General features: G+C 46.5%; 1 protein-coding gene across 2 annotated transcripts in view; it reads left to right on the forward strand.

Moving 5' to 3' along the window:
* Positions 1–27,054, forward strand: part of PHF1 (PHD finger protein 1) — a 959,509-nt gene that overhangs the window by 610,682 nt on the left and 321,773 nt on the right. For both annotated transcript variants that reach the window (XM_085623702.1, XM_085623708.1), the window contains exon 10: positions 8,276–8,343. In XM_085623702.1, coding sequence (XP_085479828.1) covers positions 8,276–8,343 — 68 coding nt within the window. The remainder of the gene's footprint in view (positions 1–8,275; positions 8,344–27,054) is intronic.

The raw sequence follows: 27,054 nt of genomic DNA on the forward strand, positions 1-27,054 counted from the left end.
AGGTGGAGTCTCGCTGCGGCCTTCATTATGTAGTTCCTTGGAGGGAGAGGAGTGCTTTGAAAAGGGCGGGGCTAGGCAGGAAGCAGGAAGCAGGAAGCAGGAAACTGGGCAGCAGACGGGAGCTGCAAATCAGGAAAAGAACACTGAGAAGCAGTGAAAAAGAGGGAAAAGTAGAAAAAAAACACACTGAAAAACTGGGGGAAAATAAGGAGAGCAGTAAAAATTAGCTAAAAGCAGGAGAAAGCACTAAAAATGGGAGGAAAGGAAAAGAATAGCAGTAAAAAATGAGGGAAAGTCCGAAGAAAGCACTCAGAAAGATGGGGATGAAGAAGAGTGGTGCAGCATGGGAGAGCTGGGCCTGAGGCTCAGCTCTCAATTAGCTTCCACACCATTTTCATGCTCCAAAAGGTCTTGAGATGGCTCCTTGTCAACACCAAGAAAACTGTCACCAAAGCCCTGGTCACCCTCTATGCAGGAATCACCAACCAACTCCTGATGAGACTCCAGACTATACACAACCCAGCTGCCAGACTCATCCTCAACCTTCCTAAACGAACCCGCATCACCCCCCCACCTCAGGAACCTCCACTGGCTGCCCATCCAGAAGAGATGCCAATTCAAGATGCTGATACATCAGCATGCATCAACCACCAACCTGCCATACACCTCCCTCGCCCACATTCCCCGCATTCATTGAAGCCACAGCAGAGGAGGCTCCTCCTACCTTGCTGCCAAAACGTTGAAAGACCTTCTGTAGTAGGGGATCTCTGTGTATAGTCATAATCTAGTGAATAGTCCCGCCCATGTGCGTGGACCCCGGAGCAATAAAAAATAATCTCTAAAGGTGACAAATCATGCAGACCTGCATACACCTTTAAGAGAGAATTTAATTTAAAGACAGATAATGCAGCCTATACCCACAGGCTACACTGTCCAGTACTTCAACTAGAATTCCACCAACATCCACAAACAGCACTGCCTGTCCAGCTTTTCTCCACATAGGAAAAAACCCTGCCTCTACCAGCAAAAGCCTCTGGAATGATAGAGAGGAAGGAGTGGACAGACAAGCCCCATAGGCTGCCATTATGTGGCTTAGAACAGGATACTGTGCCTTTAAGAAAACGTTCCAGATTTCCAGAACTTTCCCCAGTATCCCAGAATGCCCAGCAGGTCCCATTTACTTTCAGTTCTTTTTTCCGGCTCCTGCTAGCAGGACCCTGGAGCATTGAGCTCTCCCCTTTTCAAGGGTTTATTGTAGTTTTTGGCAATTTTTGTCAATTCTTGTCACTTTTTCAAGTGCTTAGTGGCTGGTACTGTCAACATGCCTGGCTTGTTCGGCAAGTGCCCGGAATGTGGTAGAAAGAAGGCTAAAACAGATCCACACGAGGTGTGTATAGGTTGCCTTCCCCCGTCCCACGTGCCTGAAGACTGTGATATCTGCACTCGTTCTCAGCCAGGACCCTGAGGGAGAGAATGAAGATTAGGCTTCAAGTCCTGGAGGAGAGAAGGCTGAAGGCACCAGGTGGGTCTGGAGGGGCTGATTTGGCCCATACTGAGGCCTCTGGGGGGCTCCCCAGGGGCAGGAAGACCAGTAAGCGTTCCCACTCCCCGTCGAGGGCGTCGACGGCGGCGTCGAGGAGGATGACTACCATCTGTTCGCCGTCTCCCCAGGGCTCTGGGGAGAAACTGCGTCGACGGTCGACGTCGAGGGACCTGAACAGGCCGCCGTCGACTACATCGGCGTCTTCGGCGACGACGCCGTCGACGTCGCTGTCCAGCAGTCGGCGTCGAGTTCGGACCCGGCGTCGGCGCTCGACGTCGAGGAGAGATCGCCGTTCGCCGTCGGCGAAGAGGAGACGGTCGACGTCGCCGTCGAAGAGACGATCGACGTCGAGACGCTCGAGGTCAAGAGGATCGCCGTCGAGGCGCAGATCGCCGTCGAGGCGCAGATCGCCGTCGAGACGAAGATCGCCGTCGAGGCGAAGGTCGCCGTCGAGGCGAAGATCGACGTCGAGGAAGAGAGAGTCATCGGGATCGGTGTACTCTGTGGTGTATACGCCTCCTCGAATGCCTACGTCACCGCCTCCTCCACCCCCGACTCCGCCTCCACCCCCGACTCCGCCTCCACCACCACCGCCAACACCACCACCACCTCCACCGCCACCACCGCCTCCACATCCGCAGCCATGGCCTCCGCCGCCCCCACCTTGGTCGTTACCACGCACTCCATTGGGGCCGCCGGCGGTTCCCCCGCGGTCGGTTTCCCTTCCGAGGTACCCGACTCCACCGCAGGGGACTCTGAAGCCGCGACGCCCGCGGTCGCCGGGACCGGCTAGACCGGCGGGCAGACCGAAGCCGAAGAGGTCTCGCTCCGGCTCTCTCAGGAGGAGAAGATCACGGAGCCATGGACGGTCATCGTCGGACTCAGGACGACGCCGTAGGAGGCACAGGTCCAGGTCGCACACGCGATCCTCGACCAGAGATTTTTCCCCGACGCTGTCGGACTCGCCTGGGACTAGGGTGTCTCCGGTGGACGATTTGGTCTCTTTCCAAGAGGTGCTGTTGAGAGGGGCAGCGAAGTTGGGTATCACGGTGACGGTTCCAACACCCACGACGTCCGTGATATTCGAGACGCTTCATAAGAAACATCTGTCTCGCCCTCTACTGCCCCTTGTACCAGGACTGGTGGAACCCGGGTTGGAGCTGTTCCTCACTCCCGCGGTGACGAAGGCCACCCCCTCCAGGCTCATGAAAAAGTATAGGGCTCCGGAGTCGGACCCTACCTTTTTGAGGGTGGACCCGAAGCCGGATTCGGTCATCGTGGCGGCGGCGAGGAAACAACATGCGACCGCCCCTTCATCGACTGTCCCGCCTGACAAAGAAAGCCGCTGGCTGGATTCTGCGGGCAGGAAGGTGTGTGGGACCGCTGCCACCACCATGAAGGCGGCGAGTGCAGGGGCTTTGTTGGGCCGTTACGACCGGGCCCTGTGGGAGTCCCTGCAGCAGTATGCGGACCTGCTGCCCCGGGACAGGAAGGAGGACTTCTTGGAAACAGTGCGTGAAGGCATGCTGGTTTCTAATCAGGTGATCGGCGCGGGGGCGGATGTCTCCTTGTTGGCCGCCCACGCCTACTGCCATGGTGTCCACCAGAGGCGGCATTCGTGGCTGCGCCTGACGTCCTTCAAACCAGAGGCGCAGCACAGAGTGGCCAACCTGCCCTTCTCGGGGGAAACCCTGTTCGGTAAACATGCGGATGATGAGATGGCCCGCATGAAGGCGGAGGCGGGAACCCTGACGGCCATCGGGTTGGAGAAGGCCGAGAAGAAGAAACGCCCGTTCCAGAGGCGGTTCGGGTCTTCGGGCAGAGGGCGTGGGCAGAGTTCGGGACAGCAGCAGCACCAACAGCAGCAGTTCCGGAAGCCCTTCCAGAAACGCCAGAGGGGTAGAGGATGCCAGCAGGCGACTACCACTACCAAGGGCCCGGCCGGGTCTCGGCCCTGAGCGGCTACTTCCCCCTCAACCGTTACCCACTCCAGTGGGGGGAAGCAGCAGAGTGGAGAAAAATTACTCAGGACAAGTGGGTGCTGAATATTGTTTGCAATGGATACAGTCTTCGGTTTATCAGCCCGCCGCCAGCGATTCCGCCGGTCAGCTCTCGGTTCCAGCTGAGAGAGCTCCAGGTGGAGGCAGACATCTTGTTGATAAAAAAGGCGGTAGAAGAGGTACCTCTGTCTCAAAGGGGAAGAGGTCTGTACTCTCGGTTCCTCCTCGTTCGCAAGAAGGACAAGAACGAGTTCAGGCCCATTCTGGATTTGCGACAGGCAAACAAATGGATTCGCAGAGAGAAGTTTCGCCTGCTGTCGTTGCACCAGATTTACCCTCAGCTGCAACGGGGAGACTGGCTCTGTGCCATAGATCTACAGGATGCGTACTTCCATGTGCCCATAGCACGGAAGCACAGGAAGTTCCTGCGATTCCAAGTCGGCGCCAATCACTATCAATACACAGTACTGCCATTCGGGCTAAAGTCTGCGCCCAGGACCTTCTCGAAGTGCATGGCGGTGGTGGCGGCACATCTGCGAAGGAACAAGGTGTTTGTCTACCCGTATCTGGACGATTGGCTGATCAAGGCTTCATCATTCTCGGAAGCGCAAGATCACTTCCGATGGACGTGCGCTCTCTTGCACAGGCTGGGGTTACACGTCAACATGTCCAAATCGGTCCCGACGCCGGTCCAGTGCATACAGTACCTGGGAGCCTCCATCGATACGCGGTCAGCAAGCGTGTCTCCTTCGGAGGAGAGACGGTTATCACTCCTTCGGAAGGCTCAGGACCTCAGGACTGCTCCATCGACGACAGTGAGGAAGGTGTCTTCTCTACTGGGATCGATGGCCTCCTGTATCTTTCTCACGCCTCACGCACGGCTACACATGAGACCTTTGCAGGAGTGCTTGGAGGATCAGTGGGATCAGAGGACAGGCTCTTGGGACGACAAGATACGACTGTCGCTGCATGCTCTTCAGTCTCTGAAGTGGTGGTGTTCGGCGGAAAACCTCCTCAAGGGGATCCCTTCCACAAGGACATTCCCACGACGAGTGTCGTGACGGATGCGTCTCTCCAGGGCTGGGGTGCGCATTCCGGGGACAGATTCAAGGAAAATGGTCTCCGTTGGAATCGACGGACCACATCAATTTCCTGGAACTCAGATCTGTCTTCCTGGCACTGAAGGCCTTCCTTCCGTCCTTCCGGACCAACTCGCTGCTGATACAGACGGACAATACAACCACGATGTATTACCTCAACAAGCAGGGGGGGTCGAGATCGCGCACTCTGTCACAGGAGGCACAGGCGATCTGGCACTGGCTGCTGGCCCGAGGACTGACGATTACGGCCACGCATCTGCCAGGGGTGCAGAATGCTCAGGCGGACGCCTTGAGCAGGCTGATTCAGAAAAACCACGAATGGGTCATAAACGACGAAGTACTAGGAGAAGTCTTCGCAAGGTGGGGGACTCCAGACGTAGATCTGTTCGCCACCGCCGAAAACAGCAAATGCCGAGACTTCGCATCCAGGTACTACCAGCGGGGGACGCTGGGGAATGCGCTATGGATAGATTGGTCGAACAGCTTTCTGTACGCTTTTCCACCCATTCCCCTGATTCCGGCAGTGCTCATCAAGCTGTCCCAGTCCAGGGCGCGGATGATCCTGATCGCCCCGGAGTGGCCCAGGCAGTGGTGGTTCACGGACCTACTTCACCGATCTCTCCTTCCTCACATGCGGTTGCCGTGCAGGCCAGACCTTCTCACGAAGTTCGGGGGGCGGATGGTGCACCCCAACCTCTCGTCTTTGAGTTTGGCGGCATGGCTCCTGAAATAGTGCAATATGGCCATCTGAATCTACCAGACGATTGTATGGACATACTGAAGGAATCTAAACGACCTTCCACTAGGACATCCTATGCTTACAAGTGGAAGAAGTTCTGTATCTGGTGTAAGTCCAAGAACTTTGATCCGACGACATGTAAGGAAGATGTCATCCTTCCGTACCTTTTACATCTGGCGCAGTCTGGCCTTAATTTCCATTCCATTAAGGTTCATCTGGCTGCTTTGACTGCTTACAGGAAATGCCCTTCACAGACTTCCTTCTTTCAGATTCCTGGGGTCAAGGATTTTTTGGAAGGCTTGAAGAAAGTGTTTCCTCCCGTCAGACTTCCCTCGCCTTCCTGGGACTTGAATGTGGTGCTGTCCAGACTGATAAAGGAGCCTTTTGAACCCATTCACAAGGCTTCATTGCAGCACCTATCCTGGAAGGCGGCGTTCCTAGTGGCCATTACATCAGCCCGCAGGGTGAGTGAACTTCAGGCATTATGTTGTCAAGAACCTTATACTGTGTTTCATGCTGCTAAGGTTGTGATGCGTACTCACCCTAAATTCCTTCCTAAGGTTATCTCTGATTTTCATGTCAACCAGACCATAACTTTACCTACGTTCTTTCAGAATCCCTCTTCGCCAGCGGAAAGGTCTCTCCATTCCCTGGATGTTCGGAGGGTGTTGAAATTTTATCTGGATAAGACCAAGGATATTCGTAGGTCAGACCAATTGTTTGTTAATTATGGATCAGTCAGGACCGGTCTCGCGACCTCTAAGCAGTCCATTTCTCGGTGGATTGTGTCCTGCATACAAATGTGTTATCAAAAGGCTAATAAGACCTTAGGGGGTAAACCTAAGGCTCATTCCACCAGGGGCAAAGCTGCCACGACGGCTTTGCTGCGTAATGTTCCGATTGCGGAAATCTGCAAGGCGGCCACTTGGAAGTCGGTCCATACCTTTGCTGCGCATTACTGTCTGGACACGGATGCCAGGGCAGATGCTCAGGTTGGGCAGGCTTCGCTGCGAAATTTGTTCGCACAGTAGTGGTACTGTCTTGTGTGTTCTCCACCACTGTTGTTGTCTGGGGATGGGCTTGCCATTCTATTCACTAGATTATGACTATACACAGAGATCCCCTACTACAGAAGGAGTAGTTTCTTTTCTGTAACTCCAGTTCTGTAGTAGGGGTATCTCTGTTATAGTCATAAGCGCCCGCCCTCCTCCCCGGTGGAGAGATACTTATTCATATGTAGAATGCTACAGGCCTGGCGTGCTACGCCTTCAAAAAGAACTGAAAGTAAATGGGACCTGCTGGGCATTCTGGGATACTGGGGAAAGTTCTGGCAATCTGAAAGTTTTCTTAAAGGCACAGTATCCTGTTCTAAGCCACATAATGGCAGCCTATGGGGCTTGTCTGTCCACTCCTTCCTCTCTATCATTCCAGAGGCTTTTGCTGGTAGAGGCAGGGTTTTTTCCTATGTGGAGAAAAGCTGGACAGGCAGTGCTGTTTGTGGATGTTGGTGGAATTCTAGTTGAAGTACTGGACAGTGTAGCCAGTGGGTATAGGCTGCATTATCTGTCTTTAAATTAAATTCTCTCTTAAAGGTGTATGCAGGTCTGCATGATTTGTCACCTTTAGAGATTATTTTTTATTGCTCCGGGGTCCACGCACATGGGCGGGACTATTCACTAGATTATGACTATAACAGAGATACCCCTACTACAGAACTGGAGTTACAGAAAAGAAACTACTCCATCCCCTCCACCTCCGAACAGCATCCTCTCTCACGAGATTCAGACTCAAGATCTGGCTCTTTGACTGATCACAGCAAGACCCCAGCACCTTGATACCCTCCCAAGTGATTAGCCTCGCTCCACAAATCCAGATTGATTGATTGATTGACTATTCAGTGCTTAAACCTTTGATGGAGATTGGCCTGGAAGAGAAGGATTACAGATGATGAACTTTTTGTTCTCCAGCATTGGATCATTCATAAATTCACATGCTTGAAATAATCCCTAATGACAGCCAAGGAACCTCAGTAGTTAATGTTAACACAGACACTCGATAATATTGAAAACAGTCCTGGACCGCCTTGAAGCTTCCTTATGAAGCATGGCGTTTAAACTAGGAAGACACCAGATGGCATGATCACTATTAGAGGCATGGATGTCCTCACCATCAGAGATATTCTTCTGGAATAACTGGATATGCATTGTGAATGTAGGAGAATCTCTTCAATACATATTTTCCTTGTTCTGTGACCAGCTCTGCTCTGTGATAATGAACTGTCTTGCTAGGACAAGGTTTACCCAGATCTTTAAGAAACTTAACACACTGAGAAGTGAAATGGTGTCTCTTAATTGTACCTACCTTTGTCAGTCAGTTATCTGTACCGAAGTATATAAATTAATCTTGCTTTCAAAAGTGGGCCCCTCCAGCTACCATGCATTTTGAAAGGTTTGTGGTCGGCTAATTGAAATGTGAAAATAGTAACCCTCTATGACCGATGTAGGAAGAAGATTCCGTTGGAGCTAGATCAAGTCAACAGGCTTGATCTAGTGAACGACAAGCAAACTTCATTCCGCCATCAAAGGACCTTCATTGGTATTCAAAACATAATAACTTACACAGGTTATTTTTTTATAGAACTCTTTTTTTTTTTTTTTTTTTTTTTTTTTTACTTTTTGAATACAAATGCTTATCCAAAGGGATAGGCTCAACCTGCGGTACCAAGAGATAATTTAACCAAGATAATTTATTTCAACATTCAAAAATCGCTAAAATTGTTCATTTTATTGTTTTGTTGTGCCATGAGAGGAGTTCTAGTTTGGTTATTCACATGGACATGTTCTGTAGTTTCTTCCTGTTTTTTCACACTGTGCTTCTCTGTGCTTTCTTGCAGCTTTCAGACACTCCTCGAGTGGAACGTTATAGTCAGCTCCTGAATGTTCTCAACAGCCGCAAGGACAGGTAACGATCATTACCGGCACCCACAATCTTCAGCTCACAGCTGCTCTCGTCCGTAGAAACAAAACTACTCCTTTTAGGGGAAAGCATAGGTTGCTGCAGCCAGTGGACGAGGTACTCGTGTTGCTTTCTGACTCGGAGTTGGCTCCACTGCGACCATAACTGAAGTTGTGCTTGGCTTCCTTTGATGTGCCACCTCTTCCTCTGGACTCGCCACCCCCACAAGGAAGGACACATATTATATTCCTTATTTGGCACGAATTCAGACAATAATAATAATGATGCAGGGGACGAAATTGGGTAACCGTACCACAAGGAGAATTGTTAAGTTCTTCAAGGGCCCAGTGGTCTTGATACGTCCCATGAGACAGGCCTCCTCTGAAACTCCTGGTCCTGCTACTGATGAGAGCATTTCTTATGTAATGGTCATGCAAGGGGTAGCCAAAGTTCTTGACCTCCAGCTCTCCACCTTGGAAGTCAATACAGGTGTTTTGATGAAAGGGTTCTAGCCGGGGCAAACATGCAGTGAGCCCGTCCTGCCCTGCCTTGAGATACCCTTTTGAGTGATTGGGCCAAACCTTGCACAGGCCCTCAGTCAGTTGTCAGATTCCAAGATGCTACTGACCTGCCCGGGGTGACCCTGCATTCTTATCACCACACTCTCCCCTGAAAGCTTGGGTGGTGCAGGTGTTTACAAGTCAGACGAACCCTAAAATTTTAAGAGATTTTTGAAAAGAGTGTATTTTCTTCTGCTAGATTTGCCCTCAGGTCTGTGAATGCCAGCTGCTTCTGGGGATGCTACTCCCACGCTCTTTGAGGTTCAGTGCCTCAATTCCTCCCAGGTGTCCCAAAAAAGCTGTTGTGATGCCAAAGTAGGACTTGAATTTAGATCTGTTTTTTTTTTTGTGCACACCTTTTTTGAGTCACTGCACAGTTTATTAAGTCTTCTAACATTGAAAATATCTGTTCGAGGCATGTGAGCTGTAGATCACATGCTTTGCATACTCCTGCCATCTAGTTTTGGGTCCAGATGTTTGCAATTTGTTTTTCTTCGAAGAAGTCTTTCCAGTCACGAGGTAAGGTGACTCCTCCTTTCGTGATAGTACGCATGGGCATCAACTCCATTGTTAGATTGTTTTTTTCCGCCATCGGGTTCGAATGTGAATTGCTGCGCTCCTGTTCGAAACAGTTCTTCGGTTTCCCCTTGGTGCGCTATCCACTATACCCGCGTCGGTATTGATTTGTCCCTGTATCCCACTTCTCCGCGTATCGCATCGGTCGAAGAAAATTTCAGTTTTGATCGTAAAACTCATGGAAGGCTGTTGGGTCTAACCACGTCGGTCCATCTCGCAGTCGATGGAACGGACTCCATTAAAATTCTGCCCTCGGTACGACGCAAAATATGTGTGCACCGACTCGCACCAAGTCTGCAACTTGTGCTTATCTCCAGAGCACAATGAACGAAATTGCAATACTTGCAGATCCTTCCGATCCAAGAAAACTCTCTGTGATTGTCGGGGTCGACGTCGTGAAATGCAAAGCCAGAACAACGAATACAGGCTGGACATCTTCGGTGAAGGATCCGAGCAAGAAGAATTCGATGCTTAAGGGGCCGAAGAGGAACAGGAAGAGCAGCCCTAATCGATTCCTTGGTCGGACTCCAAGATGGAAGAGGGCATACCACAGGACCAAGGTCCCGTGAGTACCGAACACCCCTTGCCCCGAATCCAACTCAAGTGAAGCACAAGGCTTCGGTTCCGCCTCCGGGACAAGGTCGGCACCGAGACGATGTTTCTGACGCCCCGGCCTCGGCTCAGCACCGAATCTTATTGTCAAGCCTTCCGGCTCGGGATTGAGTTGGCCAAAGTCCGGCACAGAGCCGAAACATTCAAGTTCAAAACCGAAGACTGCTTCGGAGCCGAAGTCCTCAGCGCCGCAACCGAAAAATGCCCCTTCGAAGCCGCAGGATCCGATTCTCAACTTACCAACCCCCAAATCTGATCCGAAACAAAAGTAACTTTACATGAACCCTGAAACAGGACATCTTCTTTCCAAACTGCCTCACAAACGCAAACCTGAGTCAGAGGACATACAGTATAAGATTCCTTTAAAGAGAAAGAATACCTATACTAAACCTTCTCCTCCTCCTCTTCCACCACGTTCCCCTACACCTTAACCTCCTTCTCCAGTATTGGACCATTTACTTATCACGCCACACAATTCTCCACCCTCACAGCATGATGATGATGATGGAGATGATGAAGATAGTCAATTAGCTGTAGATCTTTGGAAAGACTACACTATTGATCCACCTACAGAGACTAACCCAGACCGTTACCCTGCAAAGCCTTCCCCTCCTGACGACAATGTAGGATACTTAGAGCTGCTTGCTAGAGTTGCACAATATCACGGGGTACAACTACACAAAGAATCACTAGAAGAAGATTTCTTGTTTGAAACTTTAAGTAGTGCACACAGATCATACTCTCCCTATGCTCAAAGGCATGATGAGACAAACTGATGACCTCTTCAATGAACCTGTTCGTGCTCGCATTCTGACTCCCAGAGTTGATAAAAAGTATAAGCCTGCTCCATCTGATCCAGTCTTGTTATGGGACAGTTACCCCTTGACTCACTTGTGGTCTCTAATGCCCCTAAACGGGCTAATTCACAAACCTTGGGGGATGCCCCCCCTCAGGACAAGGAGTCAAAATTAATAGATGCCTCTGGCAAACTAATAGCTGCCCTAACGGCTAATCATTGGCGCATTGCCAACACCCAGGCCCTCTTAGCCAGGTATGATAGAGCGCACTGGGACGAAATGAGCAATTGCTCCAGTATCTCCCAAATGAGCACAAAGCTAAAGCGCGCGATTTAGTACAAGAAGGAAAGCTCATCTCCAACTCCTCTATTAGATGTGCCTCAGATGATGCTGACACTGCAGCTCGAGAGATTAACACTAGTGTGTTACTCAGGAATCACACCTGGTTAAGGATTTCCATTTTCAAACCTGAAGTCCAGCAATTCATCTTAAACACTTTATTTGATAAAGAGCATCTTTTCAGGCCTGAAGTTGATCAGGCATTTGAAACAAGACTCTGAAGTAGCTACGTTTATGGGAGCTCTACTGGCTCTACTGACTCCTTCTAACCGGGGTTCCTTTAGTCGCTCCTTTTATCGTGGGGGGGGGGGGGTGTCTAAGACCACATCCTCAGACACCAATGTTTCCCCCTTTAAAGGCAACAATCAACCTTCCTCCACAAGAGGTTTCTTTAGAGGTGGATATAGAGGAAACAACGGCAAGGGTAGAGAAAAGGGTTCCACACCCTGTAACTCCCCTTCCTCTAACAAGTAGTGACTTACCTACACTTCCCCTCGATCATCTAACACCTGTCCGGGGACGTCTTCTACAATTCCTCCCTATTTTGCAATCTATAACAACAGACAAATGGGTGTTAGGAATTATCCAACATGGTTATTGCCTGGAGCTTACCACCAATCCTCCAAACATTCCACCTCATTCTCACAAACTGTCACCAGAACATTTGCACCTCCTCAAACAGGATACTAGTCTCTCCTGCTAAAAGGAGCCATAGAGCCGGTACCATTACAATATCAAGGGTCAGGCATTTACTCCCTGTATTTTCTAATTCGCCAAAAGAGCAGCTCGGTAAATCCTATTTTGAACCTTAGAGAATTGAACCTCTACATACTGTCAGAACATTTTCACATGGTGACACTTCTAAGTGCTCCCACTTTTACAACAGGGTGACTTTGTCTACTCTAGACTTGAAGGACAAATATTTTCACAATCCAATTCACCCCGCTCATCGCAAATATCTCAGAGTCGTGATAGTGGGTCAGCATTACCATTTAAAGTACTACCGTTTGGAGTCTCCACTGCTCCCAGAGTGTTTACCAAATGCCTGGCAGAAGTTGCAGCTCATCTGAAAAGACTGCAGATTCACGTCTTCCCCAATCTAGATGACTGGTTTATCAAAGCCAGCTCTCACCAGAACTGTTTACAACGCACACACATCACAGTAGATCTACTTCATCAACTGGGGTCCAAAATCAATGCTCAAAATACTTCACCTGCATCCGCCACAGATGCAGTCTTACCTAGGAGCCAGTCTAGACACAGTCAAAGCTGTAGCCTCTCCCAATGTAGCCAGAATACGCAATATTCAGGCTATGATTCTACAGTCTCAGCCCAACCAAGCTTTACCAGCTAGAGTGTTAATGCAACTGCTGGGAATGATGGCGTCTTGCATCGCAATTGTCCTCCATGCATGGCTTCACATGTACCCCCTACAAGAGTGTTTAGCATGTCAGTGGAATCAGTCGCAGGCCTGTGGAGCAATGAGCACAAAAGTCTCCACATCAACTATCTACAGCTTTTAGCAGTTTTTCTAGCACTCAAAGCTTTTCAAACTCACCTCATAGCCAAAACTGTCCCTAGTCCAAACAGACAACATGAAAGCAATGTATTATGTGCAGAAACAGGGCGGGACACACTCTCTCCAACTATCAACACTTGCTCAAGTAATTTGGAATTGGGCAATCCATCACAAGATTTATCTTCTGGCAGAACTTCTCCCAGGAGTAAACAATCAAATTTCCGACCTCCTCAGCAGGAGACAGCAAATTCACGAGTGGGAACTTCATCCCAAGTTTTCCTTCTGTTTCCACAGATAGACCTGTTTGCCGCAGCCAAAAACGCAAAATGCCCAAGCTTTGGCTCCAGGTTCCCACACCCGCTCTCAAAGGGCAATGCCCTATGGATAAACTGGTCAGGGATATTTGCCTACGCTTTTCTGCTGCTCCCTCTCATTCCGTGTGTGGTTCGGAAACTCAGGCAAACATCCCTTGCACTAATTCTATTAGCTCCCATATGGGTCCGTCACACAGAACCATGTATAAATCAGATATCCAAATCCCAAAGAACTGAATTTATCGATCTGGCTCCTGAAGTCATAGTGTTTGGTTATTTAAATGTACCACCAGACTGTATGAATATCCCAAAAGAAGCAAGAAGGCCTACCACCATGTGGTAAATATTTCATTACCGGTACTATTTTTTATGCGGTAAAGTCTAGTAAGAATAACTCAGTAAATATAAGAGGCAGAATCCGTGGTATTAGAGGTTTTAAAAGGCTTTATTCCTCTACAAAGGAAATACAATTCGAATTGCAGGCTTCACACTCCATCACCATGAGGGTTCAGGAAGGAAGGCGATACATTATTGACAGGTAATCACTTTTATAAGAATTAGATTATAGTGTAACAGATGCAGGAGGCGTAACAGTTGATAAGAGAGATAAAATATGCATACGTGACCAAAAAAAAAGCGTAAACATGGGTATAACTAAAATACGTCATTAAACATGATGTCACAAATGGGTGGATCCATAAGAGAATCCTGCAATGTCAGCAGAAATATTTGGCAGAGATGCGTGCGCAGCCGCATGACGTGTGATTGACGTGCAACTAGAGGGTGAAGGGGACTTGACATTTAGCTCTACATGTGGAGACAGAAGTCTGAGGGGTCATGTCAACCTAATCCCAAATCATATCTAATATCTTATGTTTAAAGAACTGTTTTATCCAAAAGGAAAGGTCTCTCGGACGGAATCTATTCTATACTGACTGTTAGTGCGTGTACAAGCGCCTAAGTGTCTACATGCGATGAGAGGGGGCAGGAATCTTCCATGGTAACAGGGCTATGAATTACTTGCACGAGGACAGTGAGGCCTGGCCTCTTTGCACGGTAGCTTGGAGGAATGTTTACCTAAACTACTAGACAGGAATGCATCGGATGAGGAGCGAAGCAGATAATCTTGAATGTGAAATACAGTTTTTTGGCAGGCAACAGGCTGGATCAGGCACCGTTAGCCGCGCAGGGAGTAGGACAAAGTTCATGGATACAGATGCAGGCTCGGGCTGGAGCTTCCAGAGGCAGAAAGCAGGAAAGGCTTGATGGCAGAATTCAGGGCCTACTCGCCTGAATCTGTAAAATGTGGAAAGTGAACCACATAAAGTCGGTGGCCTTTCATACTTAGGAATGGAATATCTAACCCATTCATAGCGGATCTGAAAGAGGACATGTTGACGGTGGACGCACATGTATTTGCGTCTTCGAAACTGGAACTGGAGGGAACATACATGTACTTATAGCATGCACATGGAGCCGTTGGGGTCCACGATAGGGGACATAACTGATCACAAAATTCATATTTCCTCATTCCCTCCTTGTCCCCTACGGACCCTCAGGAGATATCGATCTTCATCAATCCATCGATCTGTTCATATAGCATCATTTGTTCTTCCTTCTTCTTCCGAGGTTTTGAACGAAAACTTGGAGGTGGGATACACGATGTGGCACACAGGCCACAAATCGCTGGCCCACATTGTAGACATAAGCAGCAACTGAATAGTATGAGAAAGCCAATACCTAGGAAGGATAGGATTCTCCATCCCCAGGCTGACAACACGCCCCAGAACCAACCGGACCAAGTCCAGGTGCCTGAACTCTGGTGTATCTGGCTTATAATCTTATGAAGGCGGGTAATGGCTTTATATACTGACGGCGAATTTTCTGGTATGAAAATGCAGCAACTTGATCCGATGACTCTACAAGCTCCGCCCCTATCGGCCAGGATGACGTCAAGGACAAGACGATTTTGAAGCACAACAATCCGCATAGCAGACTGCTCTTCTGTTAAATTGCCTAAGGCGGACGTAGTCTCGTTTACTACTGCTTCAAGGGTTCTAGTTAATCTACGTATCAGTTTACTATTAGTGACTGTTCCTATATAGGGAAAGAAACCTTTATTGAAATCTGTGTATTGTTCCCATGCCGTTTCAGTGTAATCAACAATCGGGAGATCTCTCTGCTGTCTATTGTGTACTAAATGGGTATTTCTGTGATAATCAGGAGGAGCTAGGAAAACAGGTGGCAGAAGGAATGCTATGTAACAGGTACCATCCCAATCTAGAGGTAGGCGTATGTATGCGGTCTGGCCACATATGAAGTAGGAATGACGAGAAGCTCTAAATGTAGATTTGCCTTGATCACTGAATTTTATTACAGTGGTGCATTTACTATGGCCCATGTGTATGGAACCATTCTTTCTTACACATAATTCCCCTTTAACTGGGAATACTGACATAGCGGGCAAGATTGGTGTGGCTTCGGATTCAACATTCAGGATCATGAGGTTAAGTGTAAAATTACCTAATCCATATACTTCATTTTCTAGATCAGTTCCTGTTCTTTTGGGAAGTCCCTCCTTGTTAGGGTAGCAGACTTTAAGCAAAACTAGGTTCAGGTTTCCCCATACCCAGTTGTCTTGATAAACTGCGGAATTCGAATCTAGGGAATTAATCAAACTAAACCATGCTCCACAGGAGCCATTGTGTGTGAACGGATATGGAAAGAGGGGCAAAACTCCCTTATAGTTCTGATAGGGAGGGAGTCGGCCACATATCCAACAATTTGTAGCATTGCTTGTCTGATGGGAATGATGTAACATACTAATAAAAGTGTTGTTGCGCAGCGCAAATCTATAGGACAACTCATGCGGAGGTAATTCGCTAAAAGAATGTTCAGCAGTAACATTGTAAGCACGCTTAGAAATAGGGTAATACATATGCAGCAATATACTAAAAATGATGATCAGAAGACTTAGAGAAAATAAAATTAATAATGTTACTGTACAGTGACTACGAAGTGATTTACAATACGCATGCTTTTTAAGCTGCATCTGTTGATTTCTTTCTCTATTCCGGTCTAGAGGATACATGTCAGAGACAAATTCAACCGATTCACCTTGGAGAGGACTTAAACAATCAAATTGTCTGACTTACTAGACCTTAATTTTAGTTTATAAAGTTCAGTTTTCATGGGTTCAACCAAGGGGAGCTTTGAATCAGTCTGTGAGGAAATGCAGGGCTTAGTGTCCACACTGGACGGTAGTCCATAAAATTTCTTGATATGACTCGAGTGCAACCACCCTTTACGTCCCTCGATCTTCACGGCTGTCCTTGTTGCTAGTAGAACAAGCTTTGGCGATCTCCACCTAGGCTCCAGTTGGGTCTTCCGGTCGAAATTCCGCACTAGGACCATATCACCTGGAACCACGTCATGGGGTTTTACCTCAGTGTTATCGGGAAAAGCTGCAGCTACCTGTGAACGACAAGATTGTAGTGCAGACATCAAGGAAGCCAGGTAATCTGTCAGCATATTACAGTCAACATCAGTGATTTTGCGAGGTATAGGCGTCCCCCACATATTTGGTGGTCTACCGAAGATCACCTCGTACGGGGATAGCCCTGTTCGAGAATGTGCTACCATTCTCATGTAAAAGAGTGCAACTGGTAAGGCTACTATCCAATCGACACCTTTTTCTCTACATATTTTGGACAATCTAATTTTCAGAGTTTGATTATGACGTTCCACGAGACCTGCTGCCTCAGGATGTCGGACACAGTGGAATTTCCATTGGTAGCCTAATAAGAGTGAAACGTGTTTCATTAGTTCCGATGAGAATGGCTGGCCGTTATCTGAGTAGACAACACGTGGCAAACCATACCGTGGGAAGAATTCTCGAACTAACTGTTTGGCAGTAGTCGGGGCAGTGTAATCTGAAACCGGGTAGGCTTCTGTCCAACGGGAAAGAGCACAGACAACTACGAGAACATATTTGAATCCTCGACATCGTTCCATCTGGATATAATCCATCTGGAGGACTTCAAAAGCATGATCGGGAGGTTGAAATCCACCCTGTTCTACGGGGATGCTTTTACCTGGATTAAACTGACAACATATCATACAGGTACGAACTTTCTGTTTAGCTGCGGCTCGTAGATGTTTGTTGAACCAAATGTGTTGAATGCTGTCTAGCATAGCTTTTTCTCCTAGGTGCGCTGGACTATGTATTGTATTAATGATGACTTGAACCATGGAATCGGGAAGAAACCATATAGATTTTTCCTTCGTTATCCATCCTTGATCCGTTTGGATCCCTCCTAATTCAGTCCATTTCTTTATTTCTTCTGGTGTAGCATGTGTCTGTATGTCAATTATATCAAGGGCGGGATCCTTAACTGTCATGCAATGTGTTGGTGTCAGAACTATTGTCTTTGTCGCGTCAGTTGTATGAGTCTGGTTCTGAGCAGTCTGTTTAGCTGTTCTGTCAGCTAGGTCATTACCCTGAGAAATGATATCGGTAACTTTTGTATGGGCTTTGCATTTCATAATTGATATCGCAGTAGGTAGATGAATCGCGTCTAATAGGGCTTGAATGAGGGGTCCGTGTTGGATGTGGGCACCGTGAGAAGTTAGATAACCTCTCTCTCGCCACAGCACGCCGAAGTCATGGACGACTCCGAATGCATAACGTGAATCTGTGTATATGTTGACTTTCTTATCTTTTGCTTGAGTACAGGCTTGTGTCAGAGCGATGAGCTCTGCTGCTTGAGCTGACAAAGTGTTAATACAATTTGTTTCAATGACTTCAGTGTCTGTTGTGACTGCGTAAGCGGCCACTAACTCTCCTGTACTTGTTCTCATACATGAACCATCTACATACAATGTCAAGTCTGGATCTGATAAAGGGATATCTGTCAAGTCTTGTCTGGGTTTCGTTGTAATAGTAATGACTTCAATACAATCATGTGCTAATGGATCTGTTCCATTTACGGGCAAAAGTGTGGCAGGATTTAACGTATTACAACGTCTAATTTCTATGTGTGGCTGAAACAATGTCAATTCGTAACCGGTGAGTCTCGCTATAGTCAAGTGTTGTGTTTGTGTGCGGTTCAAGAGAACCTCTACTGCGTGTGGTACTTGTACTGTCAATTGATGTCCTAACACTATGGCATCGCTTTGTCTGATTGCTAAAGCTGTTGCTGCCACTGATTTCAGGCACGCAGGAAGAGCCTGAGCTACTGGATCTAATGTACTAGAGAAATAAGCACATGGTTTGTGTGATCCTGCTTGTTCCTGAGTGAGTACTGACAAGGCAGTACCTTCGCGTTCTGTAACAAATAGTGTAAACAGTTTATTGTAACATGGTGTTGCTAAAACAGGTGCTTGGCATAAAGCTTTCTTTAAGTTTTCAAAAGCATGTGTATGTTCTTGAGTCCAAGGGAGGACAGTCGATGTGGCGGCCTCCTGTGTTGTCAACTGGATGAGTGGTTTTGCTAGAAATGCGTATTGAGGGATCCACTGCCTACAGTATGAAGTGAGGCCTATAAAAGCCTGCACCCCCTTTTGTGTCTTGGGTGGTGGCATGTTAGCAATTAACTGGATGCGGTCGGGTGTAAGCTGTCTTCCCTCCTTGGACAGCGAGTGCCCAAGGTAGACAACTCGCGGGACACAGAATTGCAGCTTAGAAGGGGACACCTTGTGCCCCTTGTCGGCCAGAAATTTTAAAACCGTCAGTGACGCTGTTTCACATTCAGGTTCGCTTCGGGCGGTGATCAGCAGATCATCAACATATTGAAGCAAGGCAGTGTTAACTGGCATGTGGATACTGTCAAGTTCTCGTTTTAGTGCTTGGCTATAGATGCTGGGACTTTCTGTAAATCCTTGAGGTGCGCGTGTTAATTTAAAACTTCGTCCATTTAAACTGAATCCGAACAGATATTGACTTTCCGGATCTATTGGGACGCTAAAGAAAGCATTCTTGAGATCAATTACAGTGAAGAACGTTGCTTCTGAATCAATAGCAGTTAGTAATGAAGAGATGTCTGGGACCACAGGGTATTGTGGTACAATACATTTATTTAATTCACGCAGGTCAATAACTAATCGATATACTGATGGTGCTTTTGGATCCGTTCTTTTAAGAATCGGAATTATCGGGGAATTGCATATATTGGAGTCGGTTTCTACAACCACTCCTTGTGCAATGAGTTCGTCAATGATTTGCAGCAAAGCCGCAACAGCATCTGGTGGTAACCTATATTGTCGCATTCGTGGTAGTACTACTCCTGTTTTTAGTGTGACTCGATATGGTGTAATGTTCATGCAACCAACATCAGTGGGGCCTTGTGCCCATAAATGCGTAGGTAAACTCTGCAGCCGGTGATCCATGTCTCTGGACACGTAGTGACCTTTAAAATCACGTAAAAATAATCGTACTCCTTCCGGGGAACAACATATTATAGCTCCTAGAGCTTTCAATGTTTTTATACCTAACAAGTTTTCCGGACATGATTTAGTAAGCAATAAATCTGTAGTACGTGTCAATGGACCAACCGTAAGTGGAAGAGGCTGCGTAACTTCATTAATGATAGGCTTTCCTGAGAATCCAAGGGAAATATTCTGTGAGCCTGAGAGGGGTGCCCCTGGAACTTCACTGCGTCGTATAGTTGTTCTGCTTGCCCCTGTATCAAGTAAAAACTTTCTGTCTTCCCCTAATAGTTCACTATGTACATAAGGTCCCTCTTGATCTACAGGAACCTCAATAAGGGGTAAGCCAACTTCCCTCTCTAGGCTATTTCATGTGTATCGCTGATAATCGGGATAATCTGCTTGTGCATACTGGTACATCTGTTGCGTTGTCGCTTGTGTGGCAGCAATAGGCTGCGCTGGTGGTGGTGCTATGGTCTGTTGTGGAGGTACCTGTTGCGGAGCTAACCTAGGTTGTGCATGCTGAGGAATTTGTTGTTGATTCTGATCCTGTCTAGGTGGACGTGGTCTTTCTTGAGTTCTACCTGTGGCAATATTATGTTTCAGGACTGGACAATCGTGTATGTAATGACCTTGTTGTTTACAATAGTTACATGTCCCTTTCGTTGGCCCGGCGGAATCACCCTTTTGATGACCATCAGCTGGAACTGACTGAGCAACAAGCATTTTCATTTTTGTATCTTTCATACGTCTTTGTTCATGTTCTTGTTCTTCTCTAATTCTATTGTGGTGATATTGTAACATCTGTAACATCTGTGACGGGGTGTTTCCTTGCCAGGTACTCTCAAATTTCAATACTCTATTCTTAACTTGCGGTAGGGAATTTTCAACTAATTTTGTCACAAACAGATGTGGATATGACTCGCTACTTGCTTTTATGCCACTATTTATACCAAAACATTTTTCAAATCGGGAATAGAAATCACTAGTGTCTTCATCTTGCTTTTGTTTACAGGCTGAGATTGCACCCCAGTCCTCCTTTTTCGTAGTTAATAAACGTGGCAGTACCTGCACTAATAATCCTGGTAATGCTGTAGTCTTTTCCCCAAGCCCTGCTCCTGCAGCTCGGGCCTTTTCTTCGTTTTCTAATGCTGTCCAATCTATCTTTTGGTCTCCCACCTCCCATTCCTTTTCTTTGAGTTTCTCGTAAACACCGGCAGGCATTAACACTTTCAATATTTTCATAATGTCGGGGTAGGTATACTCTCCCATGAGTAGCATGTCCTTTATCTCACGGTGGAAACCTGCTGGATCCTTGTCATGGCTGGGTACTACTTTCTTCATTTCTAATAATTCGATTTTAGTTATAGGCGTGTACACAAACACGCGTGTAAAGTTATTACCTTCACCTCTGATTGGGTGCACTTCGCGTAGCGGATTCAGTCTATCTATGTGATACATTTTTCTTCCCATAGTGGGAACTGGAACGTGTTCTGGGCACACGAAAGTTATATATTGGTTTCGAAATTCTAGAATCTCTTGAATCAAATCAGTACCTGACCCTCTCCATTTATTCGTGAGTAGTTCTATCAATATGTCAGGTAAGGGTCCTGGATCGGAGTGTTGGTTTTTATATAATATAAGGAGGTGTTGAATCATGTATATACCAGCTAAACGCTGTTCGTCTGGGGTAAGATTCAGAAACGTGTGTGCTAGTGCATCATCACTGTATTTGTCGGGACAGTCGGCCCATTGTACTGCTGACCTGGCCAATTCTTGTTCATCCATGGAATCGAGCATATGGTACCCCCTTCGATCTCGGAGTAATTTATCAGCGGCTTGGAATAGGTGTTCAGGGGACCTTGTATTTAACATAGGGGTTTGAAAATGTCTATTACATTCTGGACGTATCGGACATATCGGATCATTGAAGCCTCTAGTATTATTATGGGGTCTTCCTCTACCTACGTAAGCTATCGTTTCTATTTGTTCTGATTATTGCTCCTCCTCTCCCTCTGATTCAATTCTGTCTACTTCTCGTCTTTCTTTATGTATTCGTTCTACTTCCTTGCGGATCTTTCGATACATGGCGATTATACACGCCTGTTTATCATGTTTCTCTTCTGATATGTTCTGACCCCATTTGGCAAGTTTTTGCATGGTATCATGATCTGCCCCAGGCCTGTCTTGGTTCCTGATCACGCAGTTTATGAAAAAACGTAGTAGTTGTCTTTGGACATCCACTTTCTGGTATTCCATAGCTTCGTTAATACTTTCTGGGCCTCGCCCTGTTTGGACAAAGTGATATATATTGTCTAGGTGTTCAACCATTCCTGGTATCGTCATTAAATATAATGTAGCTCGTCGTATACGTAGTGATATTAGCAATCTGTCCTGTTTACCTGGGACTGGATCGTATCTACAATCCACAAGATGTTCTTTAAACATGTCGGATGTCACTAGTTGGGGTGTACGTTGGAGTGCTAAATCTCTAAGGGTCTGTTTATTTCGCGGCGGGGTGGCAAACATGTCTGTCGTACCTCCTGTAGCACCATCTGAGGTGCTAGGCACGAAAGGATTCGTTGGACGTAAGATAGAAATTGTGGATGCGGGAAAAACAGTAGAAACGGACGGACCTGTGGGAACTGGTGTAGGAGTTTGTGATTGCGGGGATACAGACGGATGCTCTTGGTGTTGTGCACCATCGGCAAGCGGTGTGTGTGGTATGGTATTAGCATACTCGGGAGCTACGTCATCTAAATAGGAGGAAAGGAAAACGTCCTTTGCTGTTTTAGGATGTGCTTTTATCGGGAGCAATGGAGGAGTCAAGTCCTTTGGTATTTCCGGGGTAGCCTTAGGTAGTCCTTCGGCCAGAAGAGGATACATACCATTCATAAGAGTGTTTCTTTGTCTATCTACTTGTTCTGTTTTTACCCGGGTACCTTCCTCTATTAATAAATTTTCTCGGGTTTTATTTGAATTCTCCCTACCTTTCTCTTCCTGTCTGAGCGCCTTTTCTGTACGTCTATATGATTCTTTACGCCATAATTCAATGGCATCTTTCTGTGACTGTCTGGCTTTCTTTTTCCATAATTCTTCTTCTACTCTCATGATGCAGTCTGCATCCCAGGTCCCCGCTGCGGGCCATCTCTGACTCTCTGGTAACTCTTTGGTGTAGTCCACCCATAAATCAAGAAATAACACGGCATCTAGGCCATGCTTATGATACATAAAGTACCCTGGAGTGTCCCTAGGTGGGATGGGAACAGCTTCTTCGAGTACCCCTTTTCTGGTTTTGATCTGTCTTAATTTCGAAAAGAGCGGCATTTTTAGATCTTATTATTAGAACACACTTAATACAGTAAACACAATAATGAACAATCATTCACACCACAATATGTAGAACGTATTAACATAAACATTTGACTGTTTAACGAACGATGATAACTAATAAGAAACTCGTGACTGACATAATACTAACACTAAATAATACTTAATTATATGCAAGACATACTAGATATACTGCTAAACAGTACAGATACACTGCTGAAACAGTGCAGACTGGATTTGTGTACCCAAACCCGTCTTGACCGGCACAGACTATGTGCACGTTTAAATGCCTCCCCGGCAATGGTACTCACCGGGTAGCGCGGAACGGAAGGCCTCGGAACTGAACTGAAACTGGACCGGACTGGACTCGACTCGACTGGACTCGGAACTTCGGAACCTGGTGGGCCTCTGTATACCTCGGATCTTGCTCTCTCAGCTAGGCTCTGGTCGGGATACTTCGCACTTCTCACCGCCTCGTCTGGGTGTTGATCGCAGCCTCAGTCACCCCCGCTTGGCCGGAGGGAGATACAGGAAATCCTGCAGATACGCGTTTTTGTCCGTTCAGCTATGGCAGGAGACCGGGCCTGCAACGCACCTCCGGCGCGTGAGATGAGAAAGTGTTCCTGTTCGGGCGCCAATTTCTGTGGTAAATATTTCATTACGGGTACTATTTTTTATGCGGTAAAGTCTAGTAAGAATAACTCAGTAAATATAAGAGGCAGAATCCGTGGTATTAGAGGTTTTAAAAGGCTTTATTCCTCTACAAAGGAAATACAATTCGAATTGCAGGCTTCACACTCCATCACCATGAGGGTTCAGGAAGGAAGGCGATACATTATTGACAGGTAATCACTTTTATAAGAATTAGATTATAGTGTAACAGATGCAGGAGGCGTAACAGTTGATAAGAGAGATAAAATATGCATACGTGACCAAAAAAAAAGCGTAAACATGGGTATAACTAAAATACGTCATTAAACATGATGTCACAAATGGGTGGATCCATAAGAGAATCCTGCAATGTCAGCAGAAATATTTGGCAGAGATGCGTGCGCAGCCGCATGACGTGTGATTGACGTGCAACTAGAGGGTGAAGGGGACTTGACATTTAGCTCTACATGTGGAGACAGAAGTCTGAGGGGTCATGTCAACCTAATCCCAAATCATATCTAATATCTTATGTTTAAAGAACTGTTTTATCCAAAAGGAAAGGTCTCTCGGACGGAATCTATTCTATACTGACTGTTAGTGCGTGTACAAGCGCCTAAGTGTCTACATGCGATGAGAGGGGGCAGGAATCTTCCATGGTAACAGGGCTATGAATTACTTGCACGAGGACAGTGAGGCCTGGCCTCTTTGCACGGTAGCTTGGAGGAATGTTTACCTAAACTACTAGACAGGAATGCATCGGATGAGGAGCGAAGCAGATAATCTTGAATGTGAAATACAGTTTTTTGGCAGGCAACAGGCTGGATCAGGCACCGTTAGCCGCGCAGGGAGTAGGACAAAGTTCATGGATACAGATGCAGGCTCGGGCTGGAGCTTCCAGAGGCAGAAAGCAGGAAAGGCTTGATGGCAGAATTCAGGGCCTACTCGCCTGAATCTGTAAAATGTGGAAAGTGAACCACATAAAGTCGGTGGCCTTTCATACTTAGGAATGGAATATCTAACCCATTCATAGCGGATCTGAAAGAGGACATGTTGACGGTGGACGCACATGTATTTGCGTCTTCGAAACTGGAACTGGAGGGAACATACATGTACTTATAGCATGCACATGGAGCCGTTGGGGTCCACGATAGGGGACATAACTGATCACAAAATTCATATTTCCTCATTCAGAGCTTGCTATGCAGCAAAATGGGAAAATGTGTTGTATACTGCAATAACAACAAAATCAATCCATTAGGTGCTTCCATAGAAAACATCTGTTAACTGTTACATTTACAGCAAACAGTACTGACTTATACGTCCATTTGTTTGCACCTTGCAGTGGTAGCTGCCTACTTACAAAAAAGGCAACATCTGTCACTATTCAGAGTCCCAGTAATTAAAGCTTTCATGGTAGGCTTAAAAAGAGTAATACCACCATGGATTCCTCCTGCCCCTCTCAACCTTGTTCTCACAAGGCTCATGGGTCCACCTTTTGAACCATTGCACAAGTGCCCTTTGCAATTTCTATCATGGAAAGTTGCTTTCCTCATTGCCATCACATCACTGAGGAGAGTTGATGAGCTACAGGCATTAACTTTAGAAGAACCTTTCTTTCAGCTACACAAAGATAGGATAGTTCCCCGCACCAACCCTAAATTCCTTCCTAAAGTAGTTTCTGCTTTTCATGTAAACTAATTGGTTGAGTTACCAGTTTTCTTTCCACAGCGTGATTCTGTAGCAGAACGCGCTCTTCACACGCTTGACGTTAAAAGAACTTTACTGTACTACATAGATAGGACAAAAACACTTTCGCAAAACAAAACAACTGTTTGTTGCATTTGCTCCACCTCACAGAGGCTATCCTATCTCTAAATCTGGTATTGCCAGATGGATTGTTAAATGCATTCAAACATGCTATGCTAAAGCTAAAAGAACTTTAACCATACCTCTTAAAGCGCATTCCACTCGCAAAATAGGGGCTTCTGTGTGTTATTTTTAGGTAACATTCCATTAGCTGACATATGTAAGGCAGCTACATGGTCTACACCACACACATTTACCAAACAGTATTGTGTAGATGTGTAAGCACTTCAACAGGCTAATGTAGGCCAAGCAGTACCTAAAACACTGTTCTAAACAACTGCAAAATCTGCAGGTTAGCCACCGCTTTGGGAGAATACTGCTATATAGTCTATGCAAAGCATGTGTATCTACAGCACACATGCCTCGAACTGATAATGTACCTGTAAGCATCTGTTCTTGGCATGTAGAGCTGTAGATTCACATTCCCCCACCCGCCTCCCCGGGTACCTCTGGTTGTTGCAGTTCTTCATTATATATTAATACGCATGGACATCTATATGCTACACTTACTTACTCCATTCTCACCCTCTTGCGCGAAAACAATCTAACAATTGAGCCGATGCCTATGCGCACTATCACCGAAAGGAGGAGTCACCTTACCTCATCACTAGGAAATACTTCTTCGAAGAAAAACAACTTGCAAACATCCGGACCCAACACTAGATGGCAAGAGTATGCAAAGCATGTGAATCTACACCTCTACATGCCAAGAACAGATGCTTACTGGGTAAGTAATATTATCCATATATATGTATTGTGAGGCAAAATAACGTTTTTAGTACCTCCAAATATACATGTGTATATATGCATGTATGTATGTATGTATGTATATATATGCAGCCTGATAACCATCCAATCGGCTAAGATGCCAAAATTGCATTGGATTAGTCATTTAAAATAAAAATATATATGTATATAGCATTTCCTTAACATAGAAATTGCACTGTTTTGGTGTTTCAACATAACCTTTTATTTTCAAAGAAAAAGGCAAGTAATAGCAGGCAGTTAGCCTATAGGCTGCATAGAAAAAAACACAACAGTAAAAAAATTGGTGCTGTGCCTTTAAGACCTCAAAGACCTCCCTGCTCTCACCATCCCCGCAGGTGACAGGTCAGTTTTTTTCCAGCTCCTTCTGTGATGTTCCTGGAGCATTGAGCTTGTTAGTTTATGGCCTTTTCTGTCACAAATTTGTTTTCTACAGTTTTTTCACTCAACATCTATCACTCCTGGCTATCTTTTCTAGCTGTTTTCTGATAAGTTTGAGAGGATTTTCCTATCAGAAATGCCTGCATTATTCCACAAATGCCCTTCCTGTGGGAAGAAGATGGCTGAGTCTGATCCACACTCTGTTTGTATTGTGTGTATGCCATCATCACACAATCCAGCTAAGTGTTACTATTGTCAGCACTTTTGCAATAGGACACTTTGGGACAGAGAAAGGATCAAGCTACATGCCTTGCAGGAGAGGGGAAAGGGATCAACAAGTGGCTTTGGAGGCAGCCATGCTTTCAAAGAGCCCTCCTCTCATGACAAATCAGAACACAGGGGCAGAACAGAGATCTCGGTACCCGATTGTTCTCCTTTGGCGTCACAATCAACATCTGAAAAGCATAGACCGCATGCAGCGGCGTCGAAGGGCAGATTGTGGTTGAGGCAGTCCGCGCCTCCTTTGACGAAAGACAAGTCGACTTCGAGAACCCTTGCTGTGGCCGGCTGTGAATACGTAA

Source organism: Triturus cristatus, chromosome 1_1, assembly GCF_964204655.1.
Source record: "Triturus cristatus chromosome 1_1, aTriCri1.1, whole genome shotgun sequence".
NCBI classification, from domain to species: domain Eukaryota; kingdom Metazoa; phylum Chordata; class Amphibia; order Caudata; family Salamandridae; genus Triturus; species Triturus cristatus.